Raw genomic sequence first — 21,929 nt, forward strand, 5'->3', positions numbered from 1 at the left:
CTGACCATCGTCGAATAATATGATGCAGATGTCCCGTTCTTCCAGTATTTTGGAGAAGCACAGCTGCCTCCTGCTATCATAGTGAGAGGAACCATCAAGAACTCCGACAGTACAATGATATGTCGCGAGCATCTTGTGTCCTTATATGTTACCTTTCCTCCGACAGTATTGTAGTGCCATCTTTCAACAGGATAACGCTCATCCACACATGGCACCTGTCTCAGTGAACTGTCTGCTTGATGCTGTAGTACTCATGCGGCCACGTCTGTTACCTTCAGAACTCATGCGGCACCAGCTCGGCTGTCAAGTCCGTCTCAGTACCAGTACCTACGATATAAAGGATCAGTTACAACAGTCGTGGGTCATCTTGCCTCAAGACAGAACGCCCTTCCCGACCGAACCATTGCGTGCATGTAGACCAGAGAGGGATGTCGTGGGAGGGAAGCGTCATACAGATGAGTGATCTCATATTGCCAAGTTCGTTGTAAATTTGACCTGACTGTATTACCTCTGAAATAAAATCGCATACCATTTCAACCCCTAAGGTTCATTTTGTTTCCTGCTACACTTCTGGATGCTTCACTTTTAATTGTCGGGCAGAGTAGTATGTATAAATCTCTTAAAAACTACAGTTTCTCGGGTAGCTACGATGAGGAAAGGTACCTGTCATAATGTGGTAGTATTAGTCTGTTTTCTGATAAATAAACGTAGTCGTTTAATAACTTTGAGCTTTCTAAGAGATTGTGTTTCATTTCCTGCACCATTATCCCTCTCTTGGGGCTAATATTTAGTTGCCCCCTCCCCCCCCCCCCCCCACACACACACAACACAAATCATTGTTCGATCTTGGATGGACAATACTTCTCATGCACTAGTCAGCTACATAGGTCACTATCGTCTGCGAATGAGTGACTATAAGATATTTCCCAGATATTGTACGTGTTAAGACCATTATATGTATCTTTTTTTTCCAAGATTAACTAGGGATTCCGAAGAATTTTTCAGTTAACTGCTGGTTTTTATAAGTTATTTCAAGGAAGATTTGACAGAAGCTACGAACTTGGGCTTGTCAAATTTCGGTGTGATATTATTTACTTAATTATAGTCTAAATTGTCCCTTCGTTCTTGATTAACTTGTAAATCTCTGTTCTCATCTGCATCGTTCACAAGTAGCGTAAAACATTGCCAAATAACTTTAGATGCATATTGCCTTGAAATTTCAATGACGGCCTTTTCGTTCTGATGCAAACAGGGCTTACCGAAATATGTACTGCCAGAGAAGAAGACGAAAGACGGTGGCGGGAAGTACGGAGTGCGCAGAATACAAAGGCCAGGCCTCGAGAAGAACAGCTGGTCGCGAGCTGGCAGGCAAGGTAAGCCCACTGCGCGCCACGCTCTTTTCATAACAACAGACAACATCAAATACACAGCTTTCATTCTTGTTCTAAACATGTGTATTAATTTATAGATGATGAATCTTACTTAGCTACCCATATCTAATGAAATATTGATAACATCAAGTGGATTAGCATATTAGTATAGTTATATGCAGCTGCTGATATGTGCTGTTTAAATAGTGCGAAGCTACAACACGGATATAAAGCTGTTCCCCACATCGTTTTCTTTTACACATTCACATTACATTTCTACATTATCCCAAGCAGCTAAGGAACCACTGTACACACACACAGAGTGCACACAAATTAACTTGGCCCGTATCTATGCAGAGGGCATGGTGGAGAGAGAGGGGCAAGAGTAGTGATGGGGGCCCCATTATAAGCGAGCACTGTGCTGTAGGGGAGAGGCAGTTAAACAGCTGGAGCCCACTCACAAGCCGAACTTGCAAGCCGAACTTGCAAGCCGAACTGGCGAGTCTGCACACAATCGTATTAATATGCTAAGCTGATATGACCAACAGTTTGATAAGTCAGTAGTCTCTGACTATCGTATCAAAAAAGCAAGTTAGTACTTAAACAACAGAGATGGTCACTTCCAACACGTAGGTTGCCACACCTCTGCACCAGGTGGTGGGCTCCCCCAGCACTTTGAACAATGGTGCATTGTACACTCCTGGAAATGGAAAAAAGAACACATTGACACCGGTGTGTCAGACCCACCATACTTGCTCCGGACACTGCGAGAGGGCTGTACAAGCAATGATCACACGCACGGCACAGCGGACACACCAGGAACCGCGGTGTTGGCCGTCGAATGGCGCTAGCTGCGCAGCATTTGTGCACCGCCGCCGTCAGTGTCAGCCAGTTTGCCGTGGCATACGGAGCTCCATCGCAGTCTTTAACACTGGTAGCATGACGCGACAGCGTGGACGTGAACCGTATGTGCAGTTGACGGACTTTGAGCGAGGGCGTATAGTGGGCATGCGGGAGGCCGGGTGGACGTACCGCCGAATTGCTCAACACGTGGGGCGTGAGGTCTCCACAGTACATCGATGTTGTCGCCAGTGGTCGGCGGAAGGTGCACGTGCCCGTCGACCTGGGACCGGACCGCAGCGACGCACGGATGCACGCCAAGACCGTAGGATCCTACGCAGTGCCGTAGGGGACCGCACCGCCACTTCCCAGCAAATTAGGGACACTGTTGCTCCTGCGGTATCGGCGAGGACCATTCGCAACCGTCTCCATGAAGCTGGGCTACGGTCCCGCACACCGTTAGGCCGTCTTCCGCTCACGCCCCAACATCGTGCAGCCCGCCTCCAGTGGTGTCGCGACAGGCGTGAATGGAGGGACGAATGGAGACGTGTCGCCTTCAGCGATGAGAGTCGCTTCTGCCTTGGTGCCAATGATGGTCGTATGCGTGTTTGGCGCCATGCAGGTGAGCGCCACAATCAGGACTGCATACGACCGAGGCACACAGGGCCAACACCCGCCATCATGGTGTGGGGAGCGATCTCCTACACTGGCCGTACACCACTGGTGATCGTCGAGGGGACACTGAATAGTGCACGGTACATCCAAACCGTCATCGAACCCATCGTTCTACCATTCCTAGACCGGCAAGGGAACTTGCTGTTCCAACAGGACAATGCACGTCCGCATGTATCCCGTGCCACCCAACGTGCTCTAGAAGGTGTAAGTCAACTACCCTGGCCAGCAAGATCTCCGGATCTGTCCCCCATTGAGCATGTTTGGGACTGGATGAAGCGTCGTCTCACGCGGTCTGCACGTCCAGCACGAACGCTGGTCCAACTGAGGCGCCAGGTGGAAATGGCATGGCAAGTCGTTCCACAGGACTACATCCAGCATCTCTACGATCGTCTCCATGGGAGAATAGCAGCCTGCATTGCTGCGAAAGGTGGATATACACTGTACTAGTGCCGACATTGTGCATGCTCTGTTGCCTGTGTCTATGTGCCTGTGGTTCTGTCAGTGTGATCATGTGATGTATCTGACCCCAGGAATGTGTCAATAAAGTTTCCCCTTCCTGGGACAATGAATTAACGGTGTTCTTATTTCAATTTCCAGGAGTGTATATGAGCGGATCCATGTTATATCAGTAATCTCTACAATATAATTTATATGTGCAAAGCGACTGACCTACTAGACTCACAGTTTATGTGTGAAATTCTGCCACTAATCTAAACTACCGAATTAATTCTATTTTTTAATTTGCAGAAGTAGTGGATGGAGTGTTTAATACTGTTCACTCTATGAATATTTTTAATCTGTTATAGTTCTTGGTCACAGTTTGCACAAATTGTGTCAACTTGCTGTAATTTTTCTATCTAATATATAGTAAAAATAACATATTCATTATCATGGCATGTGGAGAATAGTTCAGTTTCTAAGAAATTTCTTCTATGATCTTTTTCAATTTGCTTCAAATCAGTTTTTAATATAGCAATATTCATATTTCTGCAGAAATTTTTACCAAGTCTCCGACGGTGTTCAGGAAAGATAGATTAGGCAGAATTGGTGGTGGAGTGTTTGAGTCAGTAGTGGTTTATCTTGTAGTGAAGTCGAAGTAGATACTCCGTGCGAATTGGTAAGGGTGGAGGTTATACTTAACAGCCGAACTAAGTTAATAATTGGCTCCTTCTACCGTCCCCCAGACTCCGATGATATAGTTGCGGAACAGTTCAGAGAAAATTTGAGTCTCGTAACAAATAAATACCCCACTCATACGGTTATAGTTGGTGGGGACTTCAACCTTCGCCGGCCGGAGTGGCCGTGCGGATCTGGGCGCGACAGTCTGGAACCGAGCGACCGCTACGGTCGCAGGTTCGATTCCTGCCTCGGGCATGGATGTGTGTGATGTCCTTAGGTTAGTTAGGTTTAATTAGTTCTAAGTTCTAGGCGACTGATGACCTCAGAAGTTAAGTCGCATAGTGCTCAGAGCCATTTGAACCATTGACTTCAACTTTCCGTCGATATGTTGGCAAAAATACTTGTTCAAAACCGGGGGTAGGCAGAAAACATCTTCCGAGATTGTCCTAAATGCTTTCTCCGAAAATTATTTCGAGCAGTTAGTCCACGAACCCACGCGAATTGTAAATGGTTGCGAAAACACACTTGACCTCTTAGCCACAAACAATCCAGAGCTGATAGAGAGCATCATGACTGATACAGGGATTAGTGATCACAAGGTCTTTGTAGCTAGGCTCAATACCGTTTCTTCCAAATCCACCAGAAACAAACGCAAAATAATTTTATTTAAAAAAGCGGATAAAGTGTCACTAGAAGCCTTCCTAAGAGACAATCTCCATTCCTTCCGAACTGACTATGCAAATGTAGACGAGATGTGGCTCAAATTCAAAGATATAGTAGCAACAGCAATTGAGAGATTCATACCTCATAATCTGGTAAGAGATGCAACTGATCCCCCGTGGTACACAAAACAGGTCCGAACTCTGTTGCAGAGGAAACGGAAAAAGCATGCGAAGTTCAGAAGAACGCGAAATCCCGAAGATTGGCTAAAATTTACAGACACGCGAAATTTGGCACGGACTTCAATGCGAGATGCCTTTAATAGGTTCCACTACAAAACATTGTCTCGAAATTTGGTAGAAAATCCGAAGAAATTCTGGTCGTATGTAAAATACACAAGCGGCAAGACGCAGTCAATACCTTCGCTGCGCAATGCCGATGGTTCTTTTACCGACGACTGTGCCGCTAAAGCGGAGTTATTGAACGCAATTTTCCGAAATTCCTTCACCAGGGAAGATGAATGGAATATTCCAGAATTTGAAACACGAACAGCTGCTAGCATGAGTTTCTTAGAACTAGATACCTTAGGGGTTGCGAAGCAACTCAAATCGCTTGATACGGGCAAGTCTTCAGGTCCAGATTGTATACCGATTAGGTTCCTTTCAGATTACGCTGATACAGTAGCTCCATACTTAGCACTCATATACAACCGCTCGCTCACCGATAGATCTGTACCTACAGATTGGAAAATTGCACAGGTCGCACCAGTGTTTAAGAAGGGTAGTAGGAGTAATCCATCTAACTACAGATCTATATCATTGACGTCGGTTTGCAGTAGGGTTTTGGAGCATATACTGTATTCAAACATTATGAATCACCTCGAAGGGAACGATCTATTGATACGTAATCAGCATGGTTTCAGAAAACATCGTTCTTGTGCAACGCAGCTAGCTCTTTATTCGCACGAAGTAATGGCCGCTATCGACAGGGGATCTCAAGTTGATTCCGTATTTCTAGATTTCCGGAAAGCTTTTGACACCGTTCCTCTCAAGCGACTTCTAATCAAGCTGCGGGCCTATGGGGTATCGTCTCAGTTGTGCGACTGGATTCGTGATTTCCTGTCAGGAAGGTCGCAGTTCGTAGTAATAGACGGCAAATCATCGAGTAAAACTGAAGTGATATCAGGTGTTCCGCAGGGAAGCGTCCTGGGACCTCTGCTGTTCCTGATCTGTATAAATGACCTGGGTGACAATCTGAGCAGTTCTCTTAGGTTGTTCGCAGATGATGCTGTAATTTACCGTCTAGTAAGGTCATCCGAAGACCAGGATCAGTTGCAAAGCGATTTAGAAAAGATTGCTGTATGGTGTGGCAGGTGGCAGTTGACACTAAATAACGAAAAGTGTGAGGTGATCCACATGAGTTCCAAAATAAATCCGTTGGAATTGGATTACTCGATAAATAGTACAATTCTCAAGGCTGTCAATTCAACTTAGTACATCTACATCTACATCTACATCTACATCTACATTTATACTCCGCAAGCCACCCAACGGTGTGTGGCGGAGGGCACTTTACGTGCCACTGTCATTACCTCTCTTTCCTGTTCCAGTCGCGTATGGTTCGCGGGAAGAACGACTGTCTGCAAGCCTCCGTGCGCGCTCTAATCTCTCTAATTTTACATTCGTGATCTCCTCGGGAGGTATAAGTAGGGGGAAGCAATATATTCGATACCTCATCCAGAAACGCACCCTCTCGAAACCTGGACAGCAAGCTACACCACGATGCAGAGCGCCAGAGCGCCTCTCTTGCAGAGTCTGCCACTTGAGTTTGTTAAACATCTCCGTAACGCTATCACGGTTACCAAATAACCCTGTGACGAAACGCGCCGCTCTTCTTTGGATCTTCTCTATCTCCTCCGTCAACCCGATCTGGTACGGATCCCACACTGATGAGCAATACTCAAGTATAGGTCGAACGAGTGTTTTGTAAGCCACCTCCTTTGTTGATGGACTACATTTTCTAAGGACTCTCCCAATGAATCTCAACCTGGTACCCGCCTTACCAAAAATTAATTTTATATGATCATTCCACTTCAAATCGTTTCGCACGCATACTCCCAGATATTTTACAGAAGTAACTGCTACCAGTGTTTGTTCCGCTATCATATAATCATACAATAAAGGATCCTTCTTTCTATGTATTCGCAATACATTACATTTGTCTATGTTAAGGGTCAGTTGCCACTCCCTGCACCAAGTGCCTATCCGCTGCAGATCTTCCTGCATTTCGCTACAATTTTCTAATGCTGCAACTTCTCTGTATACTACAGAGTACCTGGGTGTTAAAATTACGAACAACTTCAGTTGGAAAGACCACATAGATAATATTGTGGGGAAGGCGAGCCAAAGGTTGCGTTTCATTGGCAGGACACTTAGAAGATGCAACAAGTCCACTAAAGAGACAGCTTACACTACACTAGTTCGTCCTCTGTTAGAATATTGCTGCGCGGTGTGGGATCCTTACCAGGTGGGATTGGCGGAGGACATCGAAAGGGTGCAAAAAAGGGCAGCTCGTTTTGTATTATCACGTAGTAGGGGAGAGAGTGTGGCAGATATGATACGCGAATTAGGATGGAAGTCATTACAGCAAAGACGTTTTTCGTCGCGGCGAGATCTATTTACGAAATTTCAGTCACCAACTTTCTGTTCCGAATGCGAAAATATTTTGTTGAGCCCAAGCTACATAGGTAGGAATGATCATCAAAATAAAATAAGAGAAATCAGAGCTCGAACAGAAAGATTTAGGTGTTCGTTTTTCCCGCGCGCTGTTCGGGAGTGGAATGGTAGAGAGATAGTATGATTGTGGTTCGACGAACCCTCTGCCAAGCACTTAAATGTGAATTGCAGAGTGGTCATGTAGATGTAGATGTAGATGTAGATGTAGATGTGTGGCACCACGAAACATCAGTCTCTATCGAATCTGTACAACACATTTTATAAGAAAGGAAGAGAGGCTGATATGAATAATTACTAATTAGTGACACTGCTTGCTTAGTAAACATCTTCATAAAATAAACATCAATATATGTTTTGTAAGGATCCCTCCACAGAAATTAATATTACTATTTTCAGCTTATCAACAATATATTACTATCACAATATTTAAATTACAAGATACCAGTCTCCCATACTTGAAGTTATTGGAAGTACTCGAATCTGCAGTACATCTTGTTCACCCGAATAAAATCAGATATTTTATCTATAGTGTGAAGAATATAGCTGCTAATTGGTTGCCATCTGATAATAAGTATAATACAGGGTCTTTCAAAATGAATATATGGGTTTTAAGGTTTTGTAGCATTTATTACTTTCATCTTACAATTATAAGTAATACATCAAATGAAAGAGCAACTCAGGACAGTTTTGTTTGTATACCTGTACGCAAAGGGAAGAGATTGGAACGACTAAGAGTGACTGAAGAACGTGCTGAACGAGTGAGACCCTTTCACACGAAGCACCGAGAAATCAGTTCGGATGGCTAGTCATGATTTAGCATTTCCAGTGATGTCTCTATGGAGACCTTTTAAGGATACGCTTACAACTACGTCCTTATCGCCTGCAGTTGTTACAAGCTGTAAAAAGCCTACAGCGTACGGTTTATCTGTCAACTTTGCAAACTAAACGTTGCTGCATGACGATGAATATATTCTGGATCGTGTCCTATTCGTTGATGACTTAACATTTCACCTAAGTGAACACTTGTAAGAGAAACTGTTTCAGCTGCTCTTTCATTTGATGTATTATTTATAGCTGTAAGTTGAATGTAATAAATGTAACAAAGCCTTAGAACCCGTACATTCATTTTGAAGCGGGACTGTATTATGCTTTACGAACGTTGGGTAAACGCTGTGTAAGTGGTGTAAGGGTATCGGGTTAGATGCGCAGTACGTTCTGTAAGCTATGTGATCGACACTCTTATTGCGCTTGTGTTGCCATCGTCCTTTATGTTGCCATCCAGGTGGCGGTATAGCACTCCGTGCACCATGCCTGGCGGGAAACTCAGAATTGTTCTTACTGAGTTGCACCTCCTTCTCACTGCCACTAATGTCTGTGAGGAGCTGGATGTCGTGGAAGCGGGAGTGGGGTGAGGTACTGAGTTCTGTCTCGTGTGACACTCTTATGTTGACTTCAGACTTAAATTCTGGTAGACACCATTCACTTTTACGTCCCTTCTGTCGTCATCCTCCAACAGAGCTTCTAAGTCTTCTGTCGGCTATGACGCTCTGCACCGGTTGGGCTGACCGAAAGACAGATCGGTCCTCTCAACCCAGGTACAGAAATGAACCTGTCGAGCAACGGATTGAACGATATGAATACAGAGGTCCTCGTATATGAGTTGCGTGTGTTGGTTCTTAGAAAAGCATTAAAGGTTTAATTAACAGGAATGGGGTTCCTCTAACTACTGAATTAAAAATATTGGCTCAATTTAATACCAGTTTCTTACAGTTATTCCTCATAAGGTCATACAATGACGGAAAAGAAAATCGCAGCACCAAGAAATAATTACTGTAGTGTAATGTCCGAAAGAACACATACCATCTTTATATATATATATATATATATATACACTCCTGGAAATGGAAAAAAGAACACATTGACACCGGTGTGTCAGACCCACCATACTTGCTCCGGACATTGCGAGAGGGCTGTACAAGCAATGATCACACGCACGGCACAGCGGACACACCAGGAACCGCGGTGTTGGCCGTCGAATGGCGCTAGCTGCGCAGCATTTGTGCACCGCCGCCGTCAGTGTCAGCCAGTTTGCCGTGGCATACGGAGCTCCATCGCAGTCTTTAACACTGGTAGCATGACGCGACAGCGTGGACGTGAACCGTATGTGCAGTTGACGGACTTTGAGCGAGGGCGTATAGTGGGCATGCGGGAGGCCGGGTGGACGTACCGCCGAATTGCTCAACACGTGGGGCGTGAGGTCTCCACAGTACATCGATGTTGTCGCCAGTGGTCGGCGGAAGGTGCACGTGCCCGTCGACCTGGGACCGGACCGCAGCGACGCACGGATGCACGCCAAGACCGTAGGATCCTACGCAGTGCCGTAGGGGACCGCACCGCCACTTCCCAGCAAATTAGGGACACTGTTGCTCCTGCGGTATCGGCGAGGACCATTCGCAACCGTCTCCATGAAGCTGGGCTACGGTCCCGCACACCGTTAGGCCGTCTTCCGCTCACGCCCCAACATCGTGCAGCCCGCCTCCAGTGGCGTCGCGACAGGCGTGAATGGAGGGACGAATGGAGACGTGTCGTCTTCAGCGATGAGAGTCGCTTCTGCCTTGGTGCCAATGATGGTCGTATGCGTGTTTGGCGCCGTGCAGGTGAGCGCCACAATCAGGACTGCATACGACCGAGGCACACAGGGCCAACACCCGGCATCATGGTGTGGGGAGCGATCTCCTACACTGGCCGTACACCACTGGTGATCGTCGAGGGGACACTGAATAGTGCACGGTACATCCAAACCTTCATCGAACCCATCGTTCTACCATTCCTAGACCGGCAAGGGAACTTGCTGTTCCAACAGGACAATGCACGTCCGCATGTATCCCGTGCCACCCAACGTGCTCTAGAAGGTGTAAGTCAACTACCCTGGCCAGCAAGATCTCCGGATCTGTCCCCCATTGAGCATGTTTGGGACTGGATGAAGCGTCGTCTCACGCGGTCTGCACGTCCAGCACGAACGCTGGTCCAACTGAGGCGCCAGGTGGAAATGGCATGGCAAGCCGTTCCACAGGACTACATCCAGCATCTCTACGATCGTCTCCATGGGAGAATAGCAGCCTGCATTGCTGCGAAAGGTGGATATACACTGTACTAGTGCCGACATTGTGCATGCTCTGTTGCCTGTGTCTATGTGGCTGTGGTTCTGTCAGTGTGATCATGTGATGTATCTGACCCCAGGAATGTGTCAATAAAGTTTCCCCTTCCTGGGACAATGAATTCACGGTGTTCTTATTTCAATTTCCAGGAGTATATATATATATATATATATATATATATATATATATATATATATATATATATATATAAGGCTCACCAGCCATTTGACCAACTTCTTCAGAGCGGGTGCACAAACAGTGCTCGAACTGTTACGGGAATCGGCGGTAAAGCCGCGAGTAATGAGTATGATGAGCGGGGGCACTATGAATACAGTGCGGGACAATAAGTTGTGAATGTGGGTCTCACAGGAGGCGTCCTATGGATAAGTCCCTGCAGTCGCACTATCCTCTGTGTCCTCGGTGGCTCATATGGACCGCCGGCATGGTAGCTCAGCGTGTTCGGTCAGAGGGCTGCTATCCCTCTGTAGTAAAAAAAACTGAGTAAAGGAGTCAATGACCAACTTGAACGGATGTCTTGTGACGTCCGCCCAGACCAAAACACAACCAACAATTCCGAACAACATGAAAAAAAAGGAAAGAGCGTCTGCCATGTAAGCATTAGATCCCGGGTTCGAGTCCCGGTCGGGGTACATATTTTCAATTGCCCCTGTTGATTCACATCAACGCCTGTATGCAGCTAAGGGTATTCATTTCATTGCAATTTCATTTTGACACTGTATCACACAAGCGACTTATAGTGAAACTGCATGCTTATGGAATATCGTCTCAGTTATGTGACTGGATTCGTGATTTCCTGTCAGAGAGGTCACAGTTCGTAGTAATTGATGAAAAGTCATCGAGTAAAACGGAAGTGATTTCTGGCGTTCCCCGAGGTAGTGTTATAGACCCATTGATTTGGGAGACAATCTGAGTAGCCCTGTTAGGTTGTTTGCAGATGACGATTTCGTTTATCGACTAATAAAATCATCATAAGATCAAAACAAATTGCGAAACGACTTAGAAAAGATTTCTGTATGGTGTGAAAATCGGCAGTTGACCCTAAATAACGCAAAGTGTGAGATCATCCACATAAGCGCTATAAGGAATCCTTTAAACTTCGGTTACATGATAAATCAGTCAAATCTAAATTCCGTAAATTCAGCAGAATACCTAGGAATTACAATCACGAACAACGTAAATTGGGAGGAACACATGTTGTGGGGAAGGCTAACCAAAGACTGCGTTTTATTGGCAGGACACTTAGAAAATGTAACAGATCTACTAAGGAGACTGCCTACACTACGCTTGTCCGTCCTCTTTTAGAATACTGCTGCGTGGTGTGGGATCCTTATCACATACTATTAATGGAGTAAATCGAAAAATTCAAAGAAGGGCAGCACGTTTTGTATTATCGCGAAATAGGGGAGTGTCACTGAAATGATACAGAATCTGGGGTGGACATCATTAAAGCAAAGGCGTTTCTCGTTGCAGCAGAATCTTCTCACGAAATTCCAATCACCATCTTTTTCCTCCGAATGCAAAATATTTTGTTGACACCGACCTACATAAGGAGAAACGATCACCATGATAAAATAATGGAAATCAGAGCTCCTACGGAAAGATATAGGCTTTCGTTCTTTCCACGCGCTACACAAGACTGGAATAATAGAGAATTGTGAAGGTGGTTCAATGAACCCAATGCCAGTCACTTTAATGTGATTTGAAGAGTATCCATGTAGATGTAGATGTAGATAGTCGCCGCTCGCCATTTTTCATGGCGTAGTACCAACTTTCCAATGTCCTCGGCATAGAAGGCAGCCGCCTTTACTATCCGACACTTATCTAGTCTGCAGTTCGTCGTCTGTGCCACAATGTTGTATTTATAGCCAGCGGTTCATGTGAATAGAGGTGAACATCAAAGGGAGCCAAGTCCGGTTGTATGGCGGGTGACCAAACACTTCTCATACTAGAGACACTGACCAACACATCTGAGCAAAGCTTCATCGGATTTTCACTCGTTTCCATTTCGCGACCTGTTGTACGTTACTTTCTTAATCCTCGTAAAACAACAACTCCGTGTGATACATTTAACTTTACATCAGGGACGTCAGTGGGCGAGCAAGCAAGGTGCTTCACCAGGGTATCGGATCAGTTTCCTCGAGTGGCCGCAGGACCCAGTATGTAGCTCAGGGCTTCACAACATACGTGCTCGCGGAGCAAGCTGTGAGCAGCAAGGCGCGAGCACATAGCAGCGCGAGCACGCTACCCCCACTACCGGACCAGAGCAGAGACTGGGGAGAGTCACGTGGGGCACACAAAAGCTGCCGCCAGTCAATGTAAATCCGCGGCCACCTCTAGGGATATCACTCACGAATTATTACTGCGACAAATGAAACAAATAAAGGAGAATGTACGCGTGCCACATAATTTTATTAGCTTGTGTATGCCTCTACATTCGTATTAATTTGTGAACTGTTACACAATAAAAGGTGTCATTGAAGTGTGGGATTCTCGGTTATCTTGTACTTTTTGCCCTTTACAATTGCGTCTATGTTCGGAGTAATTGTTCTTGTGCATTGTAGGCGCAGCGTGTAGTTTAAATTTCGATCAGACAATGCGTTTCTCAGGCGCGTCTTGTTACATTTCATTGCAGAGAACAGTTGTTCACAAACATACGTGGAACCGAACATTGATATTATTGTAGCCGCCAGTTGTGCAAACGAGGAAATCTATCCTGAGGGAAGTGTCTGTAGAATTCCAAAATGTTTTTCTTGTTCTGAAATTTGTCGCTGTATCCTCTGTCACACTGGAGGTCAATAATTTCTATTTGCAGCTCAGGACAAATCTCTTCAATATTCGCTGAATATGGAGAGGAGAACAGATCAAAATCACTGCCTACTGCTGTCAGATCTTGAAAGCGTTGATCAAATTCTTCCTTAAGGGCAACTAAACTGTGTGAATTAACGTTCACAGTCTTTGTGAACATCTTGCATGGATGATAATTTAGGAAAATGAGCTAGATTTCCTGTTTCCATCTGACTCACCCAAAGTGTCAATTTCATTTTAAAAGCTCGTATTCGATCTATGAAATGAGTAATTAGCAGATCTTTACCTTGTAGTGAAATGTTCAAAGCATTCAGATGGCTAGTTAAATCTGCTAAGAACGCGAGATCACATTTCCATGAAGGCTCTTTCAATTCAGGAACACACATGTTATTTATTTCCATGAACATATTTATCTCATCTAATAGGCAAAAAAATCGATTTAACAATTCGCTACGACTAAGCCAGCGGACCTCGCTGTAATAAGGCAGGCTACCATACTGGCTTTCTGCATCCTCAAGAAAGCTTTTAAATTGCCTGTGTTGTAACCCATGCTTCCTTATGTAATTGGTTGTACGAACAACACTCATTTTTTAGAGTGATACTCTTTGCACATAAGTTTTTCTGGTGGATCACACAGTGGACGTCCCTTATTTCATTCGGCACGGTCAGTTTTTGCATTTTCTCCTTCAACAGCGCAACGAAACCTGATTTTTTTCCCTGTCATCGCTGGTGCACCATCTATAGACACTGAAACTAAAGAATTCCACGACAATCCTATATTTTCAACACTTTCTTCAACACTACTTAAAATATCACCTCCGGTTGTAGTGTTCTTCATGGCTACTACATCGAGGAGCTCCTCCCTCACCTGAAGATCTCTGTTAACACCTCTAATAAATATGGCAAGCTGTCTGTTCCAGTGATATCAACACTTTCGTCCAGAGCTAGACAATACGCCATAAAATCTTTGCAGATATTTGCAAGCTGGCTCTGGACGTCGTCTGCCATGTCCTGCATGCGACGCATAATGGTCATGTTAGATAATGGCACAATCCGAAACTGTTCAACTTGAGATGGACACAAATGTTCCGCTGCAACTACCAAACATTCTTTTATTAAATCGCCATCAGTGAAGGGGCGCAGGGATTTTGCTAAAAGCAAAGCAATTTTGTAACTCACTCTGAGAGCTGCTTCAGTTGATTTTTTTTCGTCGTCCAGATCTTCTTCGGATAGCTTCCTTTTAAGTTTAATAACTTCCTGTGCACGATCTGGTCCATCACATTTTCCACTTCCGTAGTGTTTCGCGTAGTACGACATATAATGTCGTTGCAAAATAAATTTCCTAAAAGAATTCAGCGTTTTGTGACATACTAAACATTTTGCAACACCATCTTTTTCTGTAAACAGATACAATTCTTCCCAATGGGGGTTGAAGTGCGAAAGCATGGTTGGGGTTACGCAACAGCGACTTGACATGATTCTTAACCTGCGAAGTGACTGTTAGATCTGATCGTAGTACTTTAAACGTTACACAGTCGGCGCGAATTCAATAGGCACGCTGCGGCCCTATTCAAACGTGCGCGCGCATTTCACCTTCCTCCCTACTCCGCGACCTTGCACCTGCTCGCGAGCTCGTGCCTGAGCAGACGCGAGTGCTCGCGCTCAAAACCGCCCAGTTGTTAAGCCCTGATGTAGTGGGTTCCACGAAGGACACAGCAGGCATATACGAAATGCATGCGGTGCCGCATAAAATGGCATAACAGCAAGGCACCCACAAAGCGGAGCGATGAGCGCTCTACGAGATGGAATCCATAATTTGCAGAACTGGTGCTGCCATCTGAAAGTAGGAGTATTAGATCTTTGCACCGCTAGGTGGCGAGAGCTGCATATCTGATGAATCAGTGTGCGGATTGGAGTTCAGCTGGGAGGACGTGTTGGTGTCCACAGTGATATCTCTAATACTCTGTGTTTGGTGTGTGGCCATTTTACGATGGCTCCGCGAACAGAACAGCGCGTGTGTATCAAATTCTGTGCGAATCTCGGGAAAAGTGCAACGGAGACCCTTGCAATGGTTCAACAAATGTTTGGGGGACAGAGCATGAGTCTTACGCGTGTGTCTGAGTGGCATGCTCGGTTCATGGTCGGCCGTAAAGACGTCGAAGATGATGCTCACACTGGAAGGCCCGTTAGCCGCACAACGCCAGACATTGTTGCCAAATTTCAACAACTGGTTCGTGCGGATCGACGTCGAACCATTCAAGAGCTTGTGCATGAAGTGGGTATTGATTATAGGACATGTCAACGAATGTTGACTGGTGAACTGGGTATGCATCGTGTCGACGCAGAAATTGTGCGAAGGATCTTGACTGCCGATCAGAAGATACAGCGTGTTGAAGTGTGCACGGAACTTCGTCAGACTGCACCTGATGATACAACCTTCTTCTCACGGGTTATAACTGGCGACAAGAGCTGGATTTACGGTTATGACCCAGAGACAAAGCAACAATCGTCCCAGACCCAAAAAAGCGAGACAGGTGAAGAGCGAAGTGGAGAGCATCATCGTCGTTTTCTTTGATACCAAAGGAACTGTGCACAAATAATTTGTCCCACCCAACCAAACAGTGAATTCGGCATACTACTGTGACGTTTTGCGATGGCTCCGTGGAAACGTGCGGCGACGACGGCCTAAACTTTGGCGTCAAGGGAACTGGATGCTGAATCACGACAACGCGCCCTGTCTCACGTCCTTGCTCACCAGGACCTGTTTGCCAAAAAAACAACAAGGCGGTTATACCCCACCCACCGTACTCGCCAGACTTCGCGCTATTCCCAAAACTGAAACTCAAATTGAAAGGCCGTCGGTTCGACACTCCAGATAGGATTCGAAACGCTGATAAACACCATCAAGGAACAGGACTTCCAGAAACTGTTTGACCAGTGGCAGAAGCGCTGGGACTGGTGTGTACGTGCGGATGGGAACGACTTCGAGGGTGATGGTGACCACCAGTCCAAAAGTAAGGTTTTCAACAGATGGCAGCACCAGTCCCGAAAATTTTAGATAGCACCTCGTATTCGACAGACACGGATCCATGGCTTGGGTCTGGGATCTGGGAGATCAAAGTTTTTCACCGTTCTCCCCCCCCCCCCTCCCCTCCACAAAATATAATTAGCTGTCACCCCCACATTGGACGTGCAACAGTAACCTAGAATTTTAATAATAATAATAATAAAATATTATTGATTGGCGACTCCATGTTGTCCTGTGCACTACGACCAGATAACGGGTATACTTGAAAAAAGAGACAGCATTGGTCGTATATTTTTTACTATCGCAAAATCGATTTTCTGTCACTGAGTGACCATCTTCAGTGCTATATTGTATAACTTAAATTAGGATGCACTGTTGTCAATAAGCTTACGGCAATCACATAGACTCACTTGACAGAAAATCGATTTTGCGATAGTAAAAAATATACGACCAATGCTGTCTCTTTTTTCAAATAATAAAATACATACAATATTTAAATGTACGAGTAATCATAGCACTTTATATCAGTAGTTGGAGCAGTGATTTAGTATTTTGGGAGTTACGACCCTTCCCCCTCCGCCTTCTCTTGGGTTTGCGCCTTGATGCTGGACTGCGACAGCACAACAGATCGGCACTAACGCCCCACTGTCGCTGATTGTGGCCACCTTGTACAGTTCCAGGAAACCCGAATGCTTGCGAGATATCCGGGGATGCGCACAGGCTAAATAAGAGGGGCAACTGAAATCCAGAAGCGCAGGCCGCCAACACCAATAGACAGGATGTGTACTGGTTCGCTATCTCTCGCTGCCGGCCGAGTGTGAGCGCGGGTCAGCGGCCTCACTTGACGCTGCCGCCACCGGCTGAATAATTCGCGCATTCATAATCAGCGTCCATTTTCCGTGATTATTGCAGGAAACTCTCCCAAGCTTCTCACCAGTTCACGCTGGGCGACCGGTTACCAGCAGTCTGAGGCAAGCTTTCGTAGCGAGCACTTCGTTGTTTACGCAAAGTCCTGCAGCAGTCAATTGACCCGTTTGCTCGAGCAGTGTTTCAGTGTTTGTGTTGGTGTTGCGCTGCCGTCCGGGTTTTCGATATCTAACTAGCGTTTCGCATCTGCTCTCTGTTTTACAGCATGAGTAGCGGCTTATAGGGAGAAGGAGAGGATCCACCCGTCTCGAATAATGCGGGCATTGGCCTGTTTATTGTTCATGCGGCAGCTGTCAGTGCGTTTTACACTGTAAATAGTCATTATAGGATGTAGTCAGTATTCCGAAGTAAGAGTGATTTCAGGTGTGCCGCAGGGGAATGTCATAAGACCGTTGCTGTTCACAAAATATATAAAAGACCTTGTGGATAACATCGGAAGTTCACTGAGGCTTTTTGCGGATGATGCTGTAATGTATCGAGAGGTTGTAACAATGGAAAATTCTACTGAAATGCAGGAGGATCTGCAACGAATTGACGTATGGTGCAAGGAATGGTAATTTAATCTCAATGTAGACAAATGTAATGTGCTGCGAATACATAGAAAGAAAGATCCTTTATCATTTAGCTACAATATAGCAGGTCAGCAACTGGAAGCAATTAATTACATAAATTATCTGGGAGTAGGCATTAGGAGTGACTTAAAATGGAACGACCATATAAAATTAATCGTCCGTAAAGCAGATGCCAGACTGAGATTCACGCCCGGGTTCCCGGGTTCGAATCCCGGCGGGGTCAGGGATTTTCTCTGCCTCGTGATGGCTGGGTGTTGTGTGCTGTCCTTAGGTTAGTTAGGTTTAAGTAGTTCTAAGTTCTAGGGGACTGATGACCATAGATGTTAAGTCCCATAGTGCTCAGAGCCATTTTGAACCAATCCTAAGGAAATGCAGTCCGAAAACAAAGGAAGTAGGTTACAGTACACTTGAATATTGCTCGCTGGTGTGGGATCCGTACCAGATAGGGTTGATAGAAGAGAAAGAGACGGTCCAACGGAGAGCAGCGCGCTTCGTTTAATAATCGCGAGAGCGTTACGGAGATGATAAACTCCAGAGGAAGACTCTGCAAGAGAGACGCTCAGTAGCTCGGTACGGGCTTTTGTTGAAGTTTCGAGAACATACGCTCACTGAGGAATCAAGCAGTATATTGCTCCCTCCTACGTATATCTCACGAAGAGACCATGAGGATAAAATCAGAGAGATTGGAGCCCACACAGAGGCATACCGACAATCTTTCTTTCCACGAACAATAGGAGACTGGAATAGAAGGTACCCTCCGCCACACACCGTCAGGTGGCTTGCGGAGTATGGATGTATTGAAATTTGGCAAGTAGTTGAAAATAGGTAACGAGCCAGTGAGCTACATAATCAGCCTGTTACTGACAAAAAGGTTGCTACAGAAAATAGTATCGCAACAGAAGGTGTTATCACACAGATTCATGTGGAAAATGACAGTGCTGCTATTAGTACAATTGCTAATGAAAAATACGCTCTAGTAAAAAACAACAGGTATAAACGAAGTGACTCTGGCCTCTGTTGTTGTCTTCAGTCCTGAGACTGGTTTGACGCAGCTCTCCATGCCACCCTATCCTGTGCAAGCTTCTTCATCTCCCAGTACTTACTGCAACCCACATCCTTCTGAATCTGCTTAGTGTATTCATCTCTTGGTCTCCCTCTACGATTTTTACCCTCCACGCTGCCCTCCAATGCTAAATTTGTGATCCCTTGATGCCTCAGAACATGTCCTTGTGCAAGCTTCTTCATCTCCCAGTACTTACTGCAACCAACATCCTTCTGAATCTGCTTAGTGTATTCATCTCTTGGTCTACCTCTACGATTTTTACCCTCCACGCTGCCCTCCAATGCTAAATTTGTGATCCCTTGATGCCTCAGAACATGTCCTTGTGCAAGCTTCTTCATCTCCCAGTACTTACTGCAACCAACATCCTTCTGAATCTGCTTAGTGTATTCATCTCTTGGTCTACCTCTACGATTTTTACCCTCCACGCTGCCCTCCAATGCTAAATTTGTGATCCCTTGTTGCCTCAGAACATGTCCTACTAACCGGTCCCTTCTTTTTGTCAAGTTGTGCCACATACTCCTCTTCTCCCCAATTCTATTCAGTACTTTATCATTAGTTATGTGATCTACCCATCTAATCTTCAGCATTCTTCTGTAGCACCACATTTCGAAAGCTTCTACTCTCTTCTTGTCCAAACTATTTATCGTCCATGTTTCACTTCCATACCGTCCATGTTTCACTTCCATACATGGCTACACTCCATACAAATACTTTCAGGTTTATATTGAAAGTAACATACAGGGAAAGGCAAAAATATGGGTACACCGCGAGAAACGTATGGTTGAGCATAAATCCAGATGCTAAGCAAATCTACAGGTTGTTTCCTTGTATTTGGCGACGAATGGCACTTGAGCAATACTCTCTCTGCCGAGATCTCAAATGAAGGAGGAGGAGGAAACTAGTGTTTAGCGTCCCGTCGACAACGAGGTCATTAGAGACGGAGCACAAGCTCGGATTAGGGAAGGATTTGGAAGGAAATCGGCCGTGCCCTTTCAAAGGAACCATCCCAGCATTGGCCTGAAACGATTTAGGGAAATCACGGAAAGAGACCTCAAATGATATTTGTGGTAAGGTCTTATGGAGACCAAACTGCTGAGGTCTCATACGATATCATATGAATACTAGGCAGTTGTAACATGAAGTAAAATGGTGTATTCCATACATCCATTTACTAAAAATAGAAGAGAGCAAAGAATTGGGCCTTAAGGCAATCCTCTTGCTTCAGGTAATTCGTTTTGAAATCTTATGTATATGGTTCTATGCTCTAGGAAGGTTTGAATATCAAGTACAAAATCTCTTGTATCCCCAATGACGCTTAATTTTTGTAGCAGAATAGGAATTCGAATATTGTCATATGTACTCTTAACGTCTATAGATACTACTGTAAGGTATTTCCTGTTGTTGAATGCCCGAAGAATTTCACAGTGCAGAATAGAAAGACCATCAGGGCCTCACTTATACATTCAAAATCTAAACTTTTTTTTTTGAAAGAAAACTCTTGAACTCCAGCCACCATTGCAAAAAGGTCTTAATAAGCTATTCAGGGACTTTTCCCGACGCACGAGGACAACGTGATGGCCCTGTGTGAGGTTGAAATCCGAGGCGTTGCTTTAGGTTTGATAAGTAATGTCGTTGAAGGTTCGTAGAAGTGTCGTCAATCTGCCAAGTTAAAGAGCATAGGACAGTGAACATAATCCACTCCAGGGACAGAGCCCATCAAGGACTTCAGCAGTCTCTTTATCTCTTTCACCTGAACTGTGAGCAGAAGAAACTACCGGATACTTGCCTACTGGGGGATGAGCGGGACTGCAGGCGTAATAAGGTGTCAAGTTGTCAAGCATAACTTCCAACCAGTTGCCACCCATTTCGCCGTGGCCTAGGTACCAGTTACTGTTTCTGAGCTCCCTTATTCTGTTCCACAGATCATACATTTTGGAATCTCTATCAACCTTTTCACAATAATGTATCCAGTTTTTGCCGTTTTTGTAACCTCGTAGTTTGATTATCTGTCTTACAATATTGGAGATAATCTTCCCAAGACGTGAAGACCATATACCGCTTCAGTTCTAGACGACATTAGCAGTCACTCGTGAGCAATGTGTTCCACTATATCAAGGAATTTCTAACCTGAAACGAAGTAGTATTTATTTTTAGTATAGAGAAGTCTGCCACCTCATTTAAGACGTTGAGGCAAACATAGCTCGATACGTGTTCTGGACCTTTACTGGTACTTCGGCAATTTTATTCTCTATTGCGTTTTCTGAAAAAGAGTCAGTGTGCTATCTTGATGATCCTAATGTGTCATGCAGTAGCGACCAAGCAGAAAAATCGGCAATTGGTGGCGATCAGTAGCCGTTGGCACCACCAAAAGGTTTCACTATGGGAACCTGTACTTTTAGGTAGGGTCCTTCGTTTTATGTCCTCCTGTGGGCATCAAGCAAGGTATGAGGTATGGAAACTCACCAAGGAAGAAAGAGCAGATTTTTGGCGCCATTAAATCTACCCTAAAGGTCAATATTTCAGTGCTGAAATGGTCCAGGGGTAAGGACTGTTTCAGCATACAGAAACGTCAAAACAACCTTCTGTGAAATTAAAAGCTGCAACGTTGAGAGACCAACGGAAGTTCTGCTATTAAACACATAGGAGAGAACAGGTAGGTGGAAAGAGTACATTGAAGGCCTTTACGATGGGAGGACTTGACTCATTACATGAAGGAAAAAGAAATGGCAATAGATACGGAAGCCCTAGGGTATCGAGTATTAGCCAGGGTATACCAGAGCTTTGGAAGACATGTGATGAAGTAAGGCAGATCGAGTAGACAACATCCTTTCGGAGTTCTTGAAATGAAGTGGGAACTACATGACTATTCACTTGGTTGTGTAGAATCTAACAGACTGTATAATAACCATTAGACTTTCGGAAAAATGTCATCCAGATCATTTCGAACATAGTAAGT

The 21,929-nt window shown here is 45.0% G+C and overlaps 1 protein-coding gene across 1 annotated transcript in view; it reads left to right on the plus strand.

Moving 5' to 3' along the window:
* Positions 1 to 21,929, plus strand: part of LOC126100704 (rabphilin-3A) — a 1,079,132-nt gene that overhangs the window by 868,252 nt on the left and 188,951 nt on the right. Inside the window, exon 9 of the mRNA XM_049911320.1 lies at positions 1,253 to 1,373. Coding sequence (XP_049767277.1) covers positions 1,253 to 1,373 — 121 coding nt within the window. The remainder of the gene's footprint in view (positions 1 to 1,252; positions 1,374 to 21,929) is intronic.

This window comes from Schistocerca cancellata, chromosome 9 (genome assembly GCF_023864275.1).
Source record: "Schistocerca cancellata isolate TAMUIC-IGC-003103 chromosome 9, iqSchCanc2.1, whole genome shotgun sequence".
Lineage (NCBI taxonomy): Eukaryota > Metazoa > Arthropoda > Insecta > Orthoptera > Acrididae > Schistocerca > Schistocerca cancellata.